At 39.3% G+C, this 15,822-nt stretch overlaps 1 protein-coding gene across 1 annotated transcript; it reads right to left on the bottom strand.

Annotated features, from left to right (window-relative positions):
* Nucleotides 1-596: 596 nt before the first annotated feature.
* GEMIN2 (gem nuclear organelle associated protein 2) lies at nucleotides 597-11,352 on the bottom strand. The gene is made up of 10 exons (XM_072427926.1): nucleotides 11,199-11,352; nucleotides 8,937-9,021; nucleotides 7,941-8,030; nucleotides 7,296-7,355; nucleotides 6,598-6,714; nucleotides 5,764-5,808; nucleotides 4,207-4,275; nucleotides 4,011-4,121; nucleotides 3,713-3,771; nucleotides 597-2,702 (listed from the first exon to the last, which is right to left on the bottom strand). Exons 1-10 carry the CDS (start codon nucleotides 11,318-11,320, stop codon nucleotides 2,657-2,659), a joined length of 804 nt encoding a protein of 267 aa, XP_072284027.1. The 5' UTR covers nucleotides 11,321-11,352; the 3' UTR covers nucleotides 597-2,656.
* Between the last annotated feature and the right edge of the window lie 4,470 nt (nucleotides 11,353-15,822).

Genomic DNA, 15,822 nt, shown 5'->3' with positions numbered 1-15,822 from the left:
GGGTCTCCCAAACATGTTGGGCTATTGTTATGCAGCAATAAAATATCGGTTCTCCAAGTTGGAGCGCACTCCTTTCACTCTGTTGATCTAACCATAGAATGGAGAGCTACCTCTTACTGCATATGATCCTGTATGTACATTTTTAGTGTTGCCTCTTTTTTTAATCATAAAAAAGAACAAAAAACTGCCCATTATACCTACCGGTCTAATGCCTTCAGTATTTGTTCTTTAAGACTAACTGTTGCTTGAGAATCCTCTCCATTAGATACAGTTCTGGGAGTGCTAGAACTCCATCCATTCACCAGCAGCTACAGTATTCTGAATTGTCATGGGGATGGTGAAAGAAACCACAAATTTGTTAGGCAACTACTACATATCACAGACTCAAGGTACCTTGAAGAGAGTATAATTTTTCGCTCTTACAGGTGGATCTGTTTTTCCCCCATATTTGATTTTGCAACAAGACCATTCAAAACTTGAAAAAAAAATATTATATATATATATATATATATATATATATATATCCAAAACGGTTTGCATTGTTATCTGCACACAAGTCATCAATTTAGGTTAATTTGTTAATAAAGGACAAAGTCTTAAAAAAAGAAAAATCTTTATGTACTATGTACAAGAAAGAGGCAATAAGACAAACATTTCCTAAGAAGACAGATCTTGAAGTTGTCTCTGAGACCAACACAATTAGAACAGTGTGTCACAATTTAAAGCACATATACCCAAAATGTTTGTGCCACCAAGCAGCCTACCAATAAAACCAGAGCCATTATTTAAAAAGCAGAGGAAGCATAAGAGCAGTGGCATATTGGTGAATTTTTTCGGTTTTTAGAGCACTATCCTTCACACCTGCTTTAAATACTTGTATAAGATTCCAACATACTGCAGAAATAGATAAAGTACCATAGTATTGCAAGCTTGGTGAAGCAGGCTGTAACACTGCCAGGATCCTACCACTTGCATTTCTTCGCTACCAGTCAGCATGATGGCCAGTGAGTGAGACAAACCTGTCTAGAACTATTACACAGTACACAGAACGTGAGAATATCAACCACTTTTCAAGTTTTTTTTTCTCCCTATTGGGATTGTCACCACAATTAAACATGTAAAGGTTGCAAGTACAAGGTGTTTGTATTTTACATTAAACAAGAAATCTAAGTAAATTTTATGTAGGAAGCACATAAAAAAAAAAAAAAAAAAAATTCCTTAATGGGGAGGAAGACCATTTTAAAAACATTTTAAACCTGTTTATTATTCCCAGCTTTAGATTTTTAACTGACTTGCATATGTAAAAATAATTAAACTTTGTAAATAGTATGTTTTTAGAGGCAGAACCACAAACTCACAATACAATAAGAAAATGGATCCATACAAAAACAAACATCTATAAAATTCAAAGTTTTCACAGTTTTCCATGCTACAGGTTGTTTCAACCACGACAGTTCCAGCAGGAAAACCATGCAGGTCCTGCTGGCAGGGAAGAGGCTCTTGGAATGGCAAATTAAAGGACAGATGCAGTTTTACAGAAAACTTAGAGTCTCCTAACTTTTCAAGTTATATGGGACCCTCCCCATATTTTCAGTTCAGTAGAATCCTGTCTTCCTTAAAGGTCTTTTTCTGTGGTACTTCCCAGCTGGGATATTAACCTCCCTGGCGGTATTCCCGAATGTACCGATTTTCCATACCAAAAGCGGTAACCCCGAGCCACACTCGGGTGGACTTGCCCAAGTGTTTAAAACTACCTGGTAGCCACGTTTAAGCTGCATCCTCCAGTGATGCCCCCTTCTTCCCCTGGCGATGCCAGCCTGGCATCTGCGTAATCTGGAGATGCCTGGCTGACATCTGCGTCCCCAGCGTGTGAACTTTGGGGACGCGAGGCCAGGAGAGATTACTTTGCTCGCGAGTCTTAGGCTCAAGGGCGGTACCCTTAGGCAGGTAGGCGGGAAATTTAAAATACTGAGGATTTTTAAATGTACCGCTTTTACATTTAAAAATCCTCATTAATCATACAGCCGGGGAGGTTAAGAGGTATCTTGCCGAGATGGCTGCAACACTCCACAAATCATCCTGACTCAAGAACCCCCCCTCCCTTCAATCCTGTGTCACCATCTCTGTGTAGAAGCTCTTGTGCACTGGATTGGCACACAAAGATGGAGACAGTTTGCAAGCTGCACTAGTCCTATACAGGCCAACCAGCAGAAACTAAAAACGTCTAATGAGCTAAGGTAAAGGCTGCTACCAAATTATTGGTAGGGTGTGTATTGGATTCAACCTTTAGTAGTTTTCTGTAAAACTGCCATTGTCCTTTAACATGATGAATTTATGGTTTCCAAAACCCTTTTAGGCACTTAAAATTACTCCAACTTTGGCCATTTGAGAAAAAGAAAAAAAAAAAAAAATGTACTTCTACACCTTTGAATCTAAGCACATTCCTTTTCCATTCTTGGTCATCACATTATCACGCACAATAGTCTGGTGTGTAGCCCTTCATAACGGCAACAAAATGAATTCTATAACTGCCGCTTCCCTTTTGAAAGTCCGAACAGAAAAGATGTAGATGCACCACCTAAATGAAGAGAGACTTGCTTTGAATGGACAGGTATTGCTGTGTTCAAGGGAAGTGGAGCCAGGCAGTCACATCTCTTCAGGAAGGGTCACCAGAATCTGCCAGATCCCGTTGCTCAAAATACCTAGATAAAAAGAAAAACAGGAGGGGTTTCAACACTTGCATAATTGTAATGTGTAATTTGTCCTAAAACCTGAACCCCAAACAAAGGGTTATTTTAAATAAACTTCTCACTAGAATAAAATGTCTAATGCCACCAGGTGCACCACTAAAATGACATGTATATCTTTAAAATGGATACACTTTGGTACAAAAGTAATACCAAAGGCAATGGTGATACCATCACTGCATTGTACATTCTGTGCAACAATGGGTAGAACCTAGCATGCAGCCTGCATAAACTAGACCTGTTGTCCTGTAAAAGAGGAGAAAGAAGCAGTAACTGACTGGTCTTTAATACAGAAAGCTCCTGTACAGAAAAAATGTAGAGGAATTCATAACAGACCACTACACAGATCTGGTAGAAACACAAAAAAAACACATGCATTCAATTATGCAGATATTTAGTATTTATACAATATATTTGTAGCCTGACTTGTAGCCAGACATTGCCTTTAACCTTCCTGGCAGTATTGCAGACTGTGGCTTGGGGTTAATTTTCAGTGCCAAAAGCAGTAACCCTAAGCCACACTGGGGTGGAATTGCCAGGGAGTCCTACCTGGTTCCCACGTGCCCGTGGCATCCCCCGGCAGTGCCCGGCGTCTGCTCCTCCCGGCAGTGCCGGCCATTGCCAGGCTACACAGATGCCGACAGGCATCTGCATCCCCGGCTTGTGAACCTTGGGGATGCGAGGCCAGGGGAAGCTGATGCCGGCTTGGGCATCTGCTCGCGAGTGTCTGGCTGGGATGCGGAAAATTTAAAATAATTGAGTATTTTTAAATGTACCGCTTTTACAAGAGTAAAAATACTCTTTTATTCATACCGCCAGGGAGGTTATTGGCTCCAATATATTGGAAGGACCCTCTGGAAGTTAAAAGTTACAGTAGCTTAATATATTGGAACTAAAACATGGTAAAGCCCACAACCTGTCAAAATATTTCTTTAAGCATAGAAAAAAAAAAAATATATATTTACCTGCCAACAAGACAGATGAACAAGTTTAAAGCTGACACCCTTTCATCTTCCTTGTGTTCCTACAGAGGAAAGGGCCAAAAAGATGTAAGCAAAATGAATAAATTACATAAGTGTGATTTAAAACATTCTTATGGTTAACTTTTTCATTTTATTAGGGATAAATCAGAGTTCAAAATGGACAAGATCCTTCAATGAATTTTCACTAGCCCTGACAAATGATCTCTAGACCGAAAATAACTCATGAGAATGTAATTTTGACAGTTTGTGCTCATACGGTAAAAACCATACTATAACTTACCACTCCTGCTCTGACTTGAGAGCATCTGCGTGCCAGCTGTCTGATGAGGGAGTGAGCCTCCGGCATAAGTGGTTTTTCCAAGCAGGCAAGCAGAGCATACAGCCACCGACCCTGAGAAGAAACACAAATGCTGGCATCAAGCAAATAGTTTCAAAATGACAAATCTATACACTCGCCTATAAGAAAACGTACTCACCAGCTCTGGGGTAAAATCTCTCTCTTCAAACCAGTTCACAAGGTACTCCAACACACTTGTAACAGTTGCCTTAAAGAGACACCAAATATCAGAGCTTAGGATAAAAACTACAACTTATGTGTTTGTAGATAACACAAAGCTCTATAGTAGAATAAAGTCCCTAGAAGATATCTAAAGCTGACTTTGATGCACTGTTTGATTGGCAAACTACATTGCAAATGAGATTTAAGTACGTTAAAGCAAAAGAGGAAAGTGTTTCTAAATGCAAAAACGTAACTGCCCAACCTTTTTTCATTGGCGGGCCGTTGTTGACAAGGAGATAAAACTTGAGGGCCACAATGCAAATATTAGATGTTTAAAACTAGAATAATTTTAATTTAAAATTTAATTAAATTGAAATGTTTCTAGTTACCATAACATACATGACCAAATAATGACAAATCAAGAATTTCTGCACTTACCATTTGATGCTTATTTTATTAATTTAACACTTTATTAATGAAAGATACAAAACTAAGAACAGTGCTAGCCGGTCATATATTGCTCCCACTCACCATTCCTGTACTAAAGAGCAGAATCTACACCATACAAATGCATCCTTTCAGTTATAGGGGCACTAACATTTGTACGCCAAAATCGCTGCAATGGATACGTGCAAAGAAATGGAATAGCCAAGTAGTACATGTTCCTGAGATCCTGAGAAATTAGGGTTGACAGAAGGTAATTGGCCATCTATGTGTGACAGGCACCCCAGCTGTCGATCAGTCTGACACACCGCAGCATCTGCAGATTTGAATCCAGGCGGCAGTGAGCAATACTGAGCCAGGGTTCCATGGCATGGAACCTCATCCATTAGACTAAATGCAGTCTTAATGTTTTGTGAATGAGCAAGTATGTATATATGACCTTGGTCTTAAAAAATAGCCCTCCCCCTTAATGTGAAAATATTTCTTTTTAGGATTTTGCGCTTGTGACCCTGTATCTAGCAACTTGTTATGTTTAGGTGGCTCACTTTTCTATGACAATTGCTGTGGGAAATATGAAGGTATTGATACACAACATTTTGACAGCTGCATGGACACAGACAGAGCTTTCATGCTGCTGCTGGGATTATCTCACAGTACCAAGTAAGCGGGGAGCAGCCCTGGTAGCATGATCTCGTAGAGGAACATAGGAAATGCGTGTGTCCAATGCCCCGCAAGACAACAAGCAGAAAGCGAACCAGGAGAGAGCCGTATGTGTCCAGCGGGCCGGGCCGTAGGTTGGGCACCCTTGCCTTAGGGAATTCAGAAGGGTTTTTTTTTTTTTTTTTTTTTTTTTTAGGAATTTTAGCGGAGAAAATAAGACATTTATGATTTTTTTTTTTTTAACCTACAGGATCAAGTGGTTTGTGAGTTTAAAAGATGCAAAGCTTGTTTGCCTTGTAGTGTTTTGCATGTCTTGACCAACTAAGCAACATAAAAATCACAAAAAAATAGCCTAAGGTTTTGGGAGATTGCAGATTGTTGAACAGGGGCAGAGCACTGCTAAAATATAAATATTTAATTTCCATCTTACCTGGCTCATACGACTGACGATACTCAGCAGAGGTGGAAAACCAACCTGCAATAATGAATGCATAAATGGTTTGCAATCAATGCTACTAAAATTGTCCATAAAACCCAAGATTAACGTATGAATGGAGTCCTGTCTTAAGCAATGAATTTTATTATTTCTGTCTATCTATTAAAGTAATGACCTACATCTATGAATAAACACTTTAGAGAGTGCGATATTGCATAGAATAAACAACTTGCACCCTTCTTCACACAAATGGCACAAGGCTAAGAAACAGAATTCCATTTTCAATTTTTTTGTGAAATGCTATTTAGCAAGTCCAAGAATGTTCTGACTGTGCAAACTATATTTTAATCATTCTTGCAGCTGGGATAAAAGAATCTGTTTTAACAGGAGTTTGTTCAGAACGGCCTCTAACCTCAGAGCTTCAAAAGGGGGTCAGTTGCAGGTTAAATGCATCCATTAGTTGTAAATTATTTCAGAAGTATCTCAGACTAATGTAAAACGATGGCTGAATGCAAGTGGCATCTCCCCACCCTCCCTCATCAACACAAAACAAAAGTCTGTTGGCCCTGAAGCTCAGATTACTCATATTTCGTATTAAAGAGGTGTGTTCAGTGGCCATAATAGAAAGGTATACTGCACATTTATACTGTACACAGGTTTACAGTGGTTGGGCATTGTCAGTTGTGAGTTTACTCACCTTGTCACAAACTAATACCTAACAAACAATGTAGACATTAGTCTGCTAATACAACCAAAACAGTCAAGCCCTCGTTGACTTTGAAACCTGATCAATGTAAAATATATTGGTGGTGGTGGGGTTGGACATACCTTTATATAATCGATACCTGGGTTCTGATTGTCATTATTCAAAGCTGCAGCCAAGTCTGAATACAACCTCTCACCCAGGCAAAACTTCTTCCAGCTTTCCTCATCCTCGATGCTTGGCTGAAAAGGAAAATAAAAAGCATTATCTCGCACTCAAAACAAATCTGTGCCCAGATCACAAAAATGAACACTTTTAAAGTGGGGGGAAATCCTGCTGATCTCACTGTGAATGTGTGAGGTCTGCTTTTGTTTTCCCATTGCTGGCGATAGGGCTTCTTTAATGCATTCAAATAATTTTAAGCACTTAAAGTGAACCTAAGTAACGTCTGTAGCTGTAGGTATTGTGAAGTAATTAATCTGTAATGAAGGCAAAATGCTTTCTAACAGCTTGCAACACCTGCTGTATTATTGCACAAAAAGGTTGGCAGACTGTCAAGAAAAACAAGGAAAATTGATAACATTTTAACATCTCTATTACCTAATACTTGCAATTCATTTCTACATTTTTTTTTAACAAAGCAGGGCTGCTATCATCATATCTCACCATGTCCCATTTTCGTTTCTACCCAGCCAATTATGAGGAAAGCAGATTGTGAAAACAGTCAACCTCACTCTATTTGGGGATGGCTACATTGCCATGCAGGATCTATGGAGCACTGCAGTAAACACAATCACCAAGAGATTTAATACTAGCCACTCACCATTGTAACATTACTATCCAAAGGCTGGGATTTCCAGTGACTTCTGTGCTTATGAAGACTCTGCAAAAGACACATCCATGTCAATGTTAAAAAAAAAAATAAAAAAATAAAAGTGTTGACACAATAATAGCATAATATGTGTATGTTCTATTTAGACCAAGTGGGGTCAATGACAAAGCTTACACCTGCAAAACTGATCTGTTAACTGCTATACAAGAAAGTTAGGACAATGTTTAGAACAAGAGGTGCTTTTTTTTGCCTTAAAATGCCAGAATGTTTAGTTGTTTAAAAAAATAATTTTGGGTCATATCTGTGATTTGTTTGTGTTTTTTGTAACAAAATAAACAGCTGACTATAAATTCATGTAAAGTACTAATTCAAAAATTTTAGTAAGTGGTTGTACGCTGTTATTCTTCCCTCTGACCCAAGAACATTTTAAAAAAATATTTTATGGTATGTCCATAGTTTTCACATAAGTACTAAACTAATACCATTTGTGAGCAGAAAAGAACAGATCACTATTTCTGTGTACAGTCTATAGCTACTAACAGCCTAGTATTCACAAACAACCTCGAGAAAAAGCTCCCGCATAGACAAAACAAGCAAACATGGAGGCAATTATAAGACCCTAAACATATCATTTACCTGTCGGACTGCAGAGAACTGAGCTACTTGTTGTTGCTGCCATCGAAGACTTGGAGAATAACCTTCAGGTGCAGGTTGGCAACCTGATAGCTAAAAGAAAATATCACATTAACTAGTAAAACACATACGTAAGCATTAAAAAGAAAAAAAATATATAATACAAACAAAATGATAAACTTTGTGTCTAACATGAGATTCTTACACAGTGCATCTCTATTATACTGATGATGGTACATACCACTGATACATAGAAAAGGATTCACTACCCAAAGAGACGGGTGTAGAAATGTTTTCCAATAAAAAAAAAAAAAAATAAATATATTAACAGTCCAATAGTCATTTCACACGGCAGGTTTGCTGACAGGTTGAGGACTTGCATCAATGACATCTGAAACTGCTAAGATTATTCAGCTTTCACAGACAGCTGCGTTTGACCTGCAGTTAACCTTCTAACCTTCTTAGCTTTAGGCAGCTTTTGCATTTTCACCGACTAAAAGGGAAAAGGAAGCTAATCTTTTACAAACAAGTCTATCGACACAAGCAGACACTTCTTCGGAGCAGCTCAATCCTGCAAGCCAACAAAGCCCCTTATGTGATCTGGGGTAACCCTTCCCTAGTTTTTTACATGTACATTATCAGCAGAGATTTACAGATGAATGGTTATCACAGTTCGGTGCACTCTCCAACCCCATTTAGCCGGGCGCACCATCTGGCACTTTTCAGTAACCTGGCTGTTTTTTGTTGGTTATTGATGAGTTGGGTCACAATACAGGGGCTACCACCCACCTACAATTTCTTGCCAAAAAAAAAAATCTGGGTTGAACACTGCAGTTATGTTTAAATGCCAACTGTTGATCTATTCTCTTAAAATGCAGAACCCGATAGCGGTGTAAAAACTATGGTACTTCGCACTACACTACACAATTATATATTAGCTTCCAGAAGGTAAATTTGTCTTTCAGGGAGAAGTATTATCAGCTGAAAACTACTACTCACTGCTATGCTGACAGTCTGCTTCTTTCTAAGTTTTTTTGGATCTATCTGGGCAATCACTACATCTGGGCATCGTGCAGCTTCAATCCTAAGAGAAGACAAAAAATAAATTAACACATTTCTAAACAGCACGATGATATTGTTTTACACACGCAACATTATGAAAAAACCACAATCCTACAATTGTTAAATAAACAATAAAAGGTTAACCATAAAGCACTGGTAACTACAGCCACCTAACCTGAAAAGAAAGGACTGCTTACATTCTTTTCGGTTCTCCCTGAATCACCTACTCTTTAATTTCCAATTGGCAATGAAGTTACCACTTCCTCACAATCCTGAACCGTGTATTGGGTAAAATGCTACATACGCCTTTTGTGGAATTTTCAAGCACCGGTTCTTTTAGAAGCAGCACCGCAGTGCCCACAGCCAAGTGACTGGCAAGGTGCGGACATCTTTTCCAAGTACAATTACCAGGTATAATTTTTTACACATTCATTGTGAAGTGGCCACAGTGAGATTTCCAAGGGGTTTCCCTACTAATCTATTACTCCCACAGATGTTAAAATTCACTGACGCACCATGGCCCTCATGCACTATTCTATGACTTAATTACTGGTGCCAATCATTAATGGCACGTCAACCCAACAGGCGTTCATAGCCATGCACCACAACACATAGTAATCCAGTACTGCGTATTGTGGTGATGCGTTAGGACCATTCCAGAACCACGGTGAGCAGCAGAAGTTAATCTACGTACACACGTCAGATTTTTATCGCCCGATAATCGGCATCGGCCAATTATCGGGCGAAAATCTGCCGTGTGTACAGTCGGTGTCGTCCATCGAAGGATCGTGAAAGATCCTTTCCAACGACAAAAATTGGCAGTGTGTACGCAGCTTTACTCTTTTACATTTGAACAATCAGGCAGGTCATAATTGCAGACAACGTCCGGTGCTACAATAGTGTGATTCCTACTATAGTGAATGGTGTACCATTCAGCTTTCCTCTCCTAGCGACAGATATCGGAGCAGATTTCCCGACAGTAATTGAACCAGTCAACCACAGTATTTGTGGATCTACCAGTAAGCTTTGGCACTTCTTCCATTGGCATTCGGATGCTCCAGAGGTAATTTAGCTCTAAAAGTTCACAGAGCTTCAAATTACAGTGGAGTTTTCCATTCAAATGTAATGGAAGAATTTGTTCCCCTTTCTTAGTGATTGAACGGACAGGAAATCCTTTCTTTTGCACCTCCATACGGCACATTATGTCCACGGACCTTCTTGTTCGTCAACATCACTGGGCCATCACACTTGCGGAAAGAATTTTCCTCAACCAGAAGACCATGCTGAAGGAGAAATCGTGACAACGTTTCTTCACTTTGCACCACTCCAGTATAAAACTCTCGTAACATTTTTTGTAAGGGTAAGCTTGTTTCTACTGGTAATGGCTAATCTTAATGGGAATTTTAATGAAATAGAAAGAGTTATTTCTTTTAAATGGGAATCTCCATGAAATAGAAGATGGGGTAGATTTTTTTAGTAGGTTGCAATGATGCTATAACTGGTACTAAGGTAAACTAAGAAGTTTCTGTATTGGCTATAAATAGAATGTGAGGTAGGAACAAAAAATGACAGTAGGAATCACACTATAGTAGCACCAAACGCCCATTCTGCAATAACGCCATTTACTTGCCAGATTGCTCCGGGTTTAGCGGAGCAAACCAGGAATTCCAGCTTCCCTTGCATGTACTGGGATGTGCACGCTCAGGGAGCTCCATCCTCCTGGCAAAGCCAAAAGATGGCCAAAGCTCATCAGCGGAAGGAATAAGGGAAAAAAGATGGCGGCTCCCCATGCTGGAATTCTGAGTTGTGTAAATCTAGCCCTGCTTGTAAGTTCTATTTGTTTTTATTCAGGTGAATGAGAGCAGATGGAAGCAGTTTTTGCATGCAGCTGTAGAAGATCAGTGAATGATTGCCGGGCGCTGCACAGACTGGGTACCTGCAGGACGGTTTGCAGCCAATACTATAATATTGGTGTATTTGGTGAAGCCATGGGAAGCAGTGGGGCTGCCTTTATGAATGATAACACATAGCAGCAGTGTGGATCCCCAGGCATGCCAATCATGTGATCATACTGCTCAGTACTGCACACACTCTGCAATGCATGCACACAATACCGGGATACAATGGTAAGCACACCATGCCGCACACACACTGCCCGCAAAGCATGACTTCCATACCGACAGGTCCCCTGCTACTTACTGCACCCGCCTCAAATACTCCTGCGGTGTCCGTGGTGGGACTGCAGGGTCATAATCCTCAGAGAGGTCGCAGTCCCCCACTGGCAGGAGCCGCGGCATCAACTCCTCCGGTCCTGAATCCATTCTCGTCCAGCACCGACGTCACGAGCGATGGAACGCACGGCACTTTATGAGTGGAACGCATGATGTAAGATCGCTCCCGATTGGCTGTTCTTTAGTTTCCCCTTATTGGCTGAATAATGTCATATGTCTTTCATACTCACAGACTGGAATGAATGGCATGGTTATAAAGCAGTGAATTTGACATTCACTAAATATTCACACAATAAACTAATGCAAGTCTGTTTAATGACCATGGTATATGTTCACTGGAATTTCAGATAAAATGTGCCAAAGCAAGATATAATATGGCAATGTTTTGTACAATACATTTTTGAAGGATGCAGTAAAAAAATTCAAGAGACCCTGTGCTTTCTTCAGGCAGGGCAATGCAACTGCTTTAAAGAGAACCGGTCATAGGACCTTTTCCTACCTTTAGTACAAACTAGTCTTTATTATTGAGTAAAGTAGGAGAGAGTTTCCCAAGAGGAAATTCCTAAATTCTTACTATTTATGGTTGCCAAGCCAATATATGATAAGTGATGAGCGAGAATGCCTCAGGCATTCTCACCAAAATTTTCTCGAAGTTCTGATGGGTCCGCAAACTTTTGGCGAAATTAATGAAACTATCAGAAATTACTATAGGAGGATTATCATGGCTGCATTCATAAATACAGCCGTGGGAATCCTCCTGTTAGCTCATTCTGACCTGTAGTACCCGGGGATCACTCACTAACAGGAGGATTCCTATGGCTGTATTTATGAATGCAGCTGCGATACTCCTCCTTTCACAGTGAGACATGCGGCTTGCGTTTATAAATAAACGCGGCCGTGGGAAAAATCTGAGGATTTTTCCCACACTGCATTTATTCATGAGTACAGGACTGCAAGAGCAATCAAGGGAGGGAAGCTGTCAGCTCCGCTCCCATGATTGGTCTTGCAGGTCCCAAAAATTCGGTCTCCCCGGCCGAATTTACAAAAGCTGTTCTCGCCTACATGTTTGGTTAGCGAGAACGTCCCAATTTGCCGCAGGACTGAATTTTAAAAATTTGCTCACTCATCCCTATATATGATACATAGGAAGGAGAGAAAGTGGCTTTTTAAGGCAAACCGATTTGAAATGTTTGAAATAAAATAGTTTAAAATTTTAACAGAATCAGTTTGCCTTAAAAAGCCATTTTTTCTCCTTCCTATGTACTCTTTATTATTATTATTATTATTATTACTATTATTATTATTAACCACCTAAGCGTTACACTGAGGTCTAGATTTCTGTACCAAAAGTGATCCACTGTTTTTCATAAAAAAATTTTTTAAATTGTAGACCTGTAACTTACAGAAATATGTCCGAACAGGGGTTCTAGTAGATAATATGAATATAAAAAATGTTTGAAACACACAATCATGTAAAAAAAAAAAAATTACTTTTAATAAAATTAAAGGAAAAACACAAAAATCAGCAATGTAAACAAATCATAAATACTGAAAAAGCAGTAACTCTGTATATTGTAAAGTACTATATTATTCTAAAACACCTCCCTAGTGTGGCAATTTTTAAAACTTTGATTCTGTATTTATTGGAGTTTGTTTTGAATTATTTTGTATTTGATTGGATACGGGAGTTTGTATCCAATCCAATACAAAATAAGAATTTGAATTTCCAAGTTATTTACTTTTATTTTTTTTTTTTTTATTTTCTTGTATTGGATTGGATGCTGGAGTTTGTATCCAATCCAATACAAAATGACAGTTTGAATTTACCAGGTATATACTTTGTAATTATTTGAATTATTTTGTATTGGATTGGATACGCAAGTTTGTATCCAATCAAATACAAAATATAAATTTGAATTTCCAAGTTATTTACTTTTATTTTTTTTTTTATTTTTTGTATTGGATTGGATACGCAAGTTTGTATCCAATCCAATACAAAATGACAGTTTGAATTTACCAATTATATACTTTGTATTTATTTGAATCATTTTGTATTGGATTCAATACAGGAGTTTGTATTGAATCCAATACAAAATGAATGAATGAGTTTCAGTTTGAATTTCCCGCACACGCGCCGACGTCATCACGCACGCAGGGAGGAGCTGTCCGTTTTTTTTTTTCTCCGCCGGACGGCTTCTCCCTGCAGAGATCATCCGGCGCTGGAACGAGGAGGACGTGGGACGATCAGCGGGTCCAGGTAAGATGCCGGCCGGCATCTTGTGTTCCGCCGGCCGGCATCTTGTGATCCGCTGGCCCGGCGGATCACAGGATGCCGGCGGGCGGAACACAAGATGCCGGCCGGCGGAACACAAGATGCCGGCCGGCTTCTTACCGGTCCTGCTGTCACCCGACGAAGGCACCCGACGCTGGAGAGATCGGCGGACGATGATCGATGGAGGACGACGCTGGATGAGCACAGGGGGACCAGGTAAGTAAGGATGTACAAAATCTCGGGCTTAACCATCCTTGCAGTTTTTTTTTGCCCGAGCGAAGGTCGGGCTTAACTGCAAGGAGGTTAATATTATTATTATTATTATTATTAAACAGGATTTATATAGCGTCAACATATTATTCAGCGCTGTACATTAAATAGTAGTTGCAAATAACAGACAAATACAGACAGGGACACAAGAAGAGAGGACCCTGCCCCACAGAGGTTACAATCTACTCTCTCAACCAAATCATATTTTTGCTTTTTTTATTATTATAGCTACATAATAAGTCAGGTTTAAAAAAGACATAAGTCTATCAAGTTCAAACACATCATTTCTTTAGTTTAATTAACAAATATAATAAAATCATCAGGTTATGTCAAGTAAGTAGACACTACTTATGTCAAAACGCAGAATTGTGCCCCTAAAATGGCAAAAAAATTGTGGGACACAAAATAGTCCATTAATGAAGTTTTAAAATCATCAATTTAAAATTGATAGTGAGGAATGGCCAAAGAATTTTCTCGAATATTTCATTCAATTTAAATTTCACATGGATTCTCATTCAGCCAGCAGCATTCATACTGCCGGGAATCCTGATTGAATCCATTCAATACCCAGACCATTCAAATTCACGAGGTCTCCCTTAAGGATGATTCAATAGAATATCACTAACATCTTCTTGTTATTATTTCTAACCATTGTGATAATCCCACACCCAGGTCCCCTTTCAGTCCACCAAGGACCCCTATATGATCTATATGATATAAACAAATTAATGACAATTGACAATTGATCCTGTCTGTATTCTTCATAATATTCCATCATACACTCCAACAATATATAACCCAATACCATTGAAATTGTCAATTCAAATTACATCTCAGATTATAATAATGTGGTCTCTATTATCCCCTGAAGAAGCCCAAATGGAGAAAAGCGTAGGGACACGAGACAATCGTGATGTTATTCTGAGATAAGATTTTATGTTTTTTGATTACCTGTAACACTCTGTGTTTAGAAATACAATCTAGTTGGGCTATGTTGAAACTAGGATGTCAAATATGATGTATATTTAAAAATATTTATGTTGCCACAAATAGCCGTTCTTCTCTCTTCTTTTATCCATTTCTAGAACATGTCAATGCACTACCATAAACCCCTACCACTAATCATGTACCACTACCATTCACAATATCCAGGGGTGTAGTCGTGGTACATGCCTGCCCAGAATGACGCCATGATGCCAGAACAGCCCACTCTCCCATTTTAGGGACACAAAGCGCCCACTTCCCTGAGCCTGAAATTCAATACGGGGGACATAGTCCGTGGCTCTGGCAAATGCGCCCCCCGAGTGGGGTCAGAGCTGTGGACCACCAAATAATTCTTTGTAAAAAAAAGAGTGGGCAGGCCTGCCCACTTCCATAAAAAGTGGGGCACGGCGTTCCCACCTGCGTCTGCCCCACTACACCCCTAACAATATCACAATAGAAAGTGTGAATCAGCCCATAATCATCTAAGCAATGGGATCTGATACTCTCAAAGATCTCTATTTATAAAAGAGGGGATCTGACATTCCCTCAAACATTCCCTGATGGGAATCTTCCAGGTCCATGTGTTTCAATGGCAGTAATTGATCCCCACCAGAACAGTTTGAAGGAATGTCAGATTTCTTGTTTTATAAATAGATCCCAAAGTCTCAAATTTCCATGAAATTTGCTGCAAACGTTCAAAAATTATTTAAAAAAAACTCCTATGCAACTACTTCTAAATGCTTGTAACTGCTTGCTCATAGCATGTTAAATTGTATATATTAAAGTCTATTAGAGGGGTCCAGCAGCAAATTGTGATGAGACACTGGGACAGATTTATTTAAGTTCTCCAAGGCTGGAGAGGATACACTTTCATCAGTAAAGCTGAGTGATTCTGCAAACCTGGAATGGATCTGGTTCAGTATTAAACACATTTGCTACCCTGTTTCCCCGATTATAAGGCACTGTCTTATATTTTTTGAAATGCCAAAATATGCCCTAGGTCTTATTTTCAGGGGGATGTCTTATTTTTCCATGAAGAAGACTACAGTACACATTTATTGTTGAA

This window comes from Pyxicephalus adspersus, chromosome 12 (assembly GCF_032062135.1).
Source record: "Pyxicephalus adspersus chromosome 12, UCB_Pads_2.0, whole genome shotgun sequence".
Lineage (NCBI taxonomy): Eukaryota > Metazoa > Chordata > Amphibia > Anura > Pyxicephalidae > Pyxicephalus > Pyxicephalus adspersus.
The sequence above is the reverse complement of the archived record's forward strand: the minus strand, read 5'-3'. Positions and strand labels throughout refer to the sequence as shown.

Coding starts and splice junctions, on each gene's coding strand:
- GEMIN2 (XM_072427926.1), bottom strand. CDS start 11,320: ATGGATTCAGGACCGGAGGAGTTGATGCCGCGGCTCCTGCCAGTGGGG. Junction 8,031..8,936: donor AGCAGACTGTCAGCATAGCA/GTGAGTAGTAGT, acceptor ATTTTCTTTTAG/CTATCAGGTTGCCAACCTGC. Junction 3,772..4,010: donor CTCAAGTCAGAGCAGGAGTG/GTAAGTTATAGT, acceptor TTTCCTCTGTAG/GAACACAAGGAAGATGAAAG.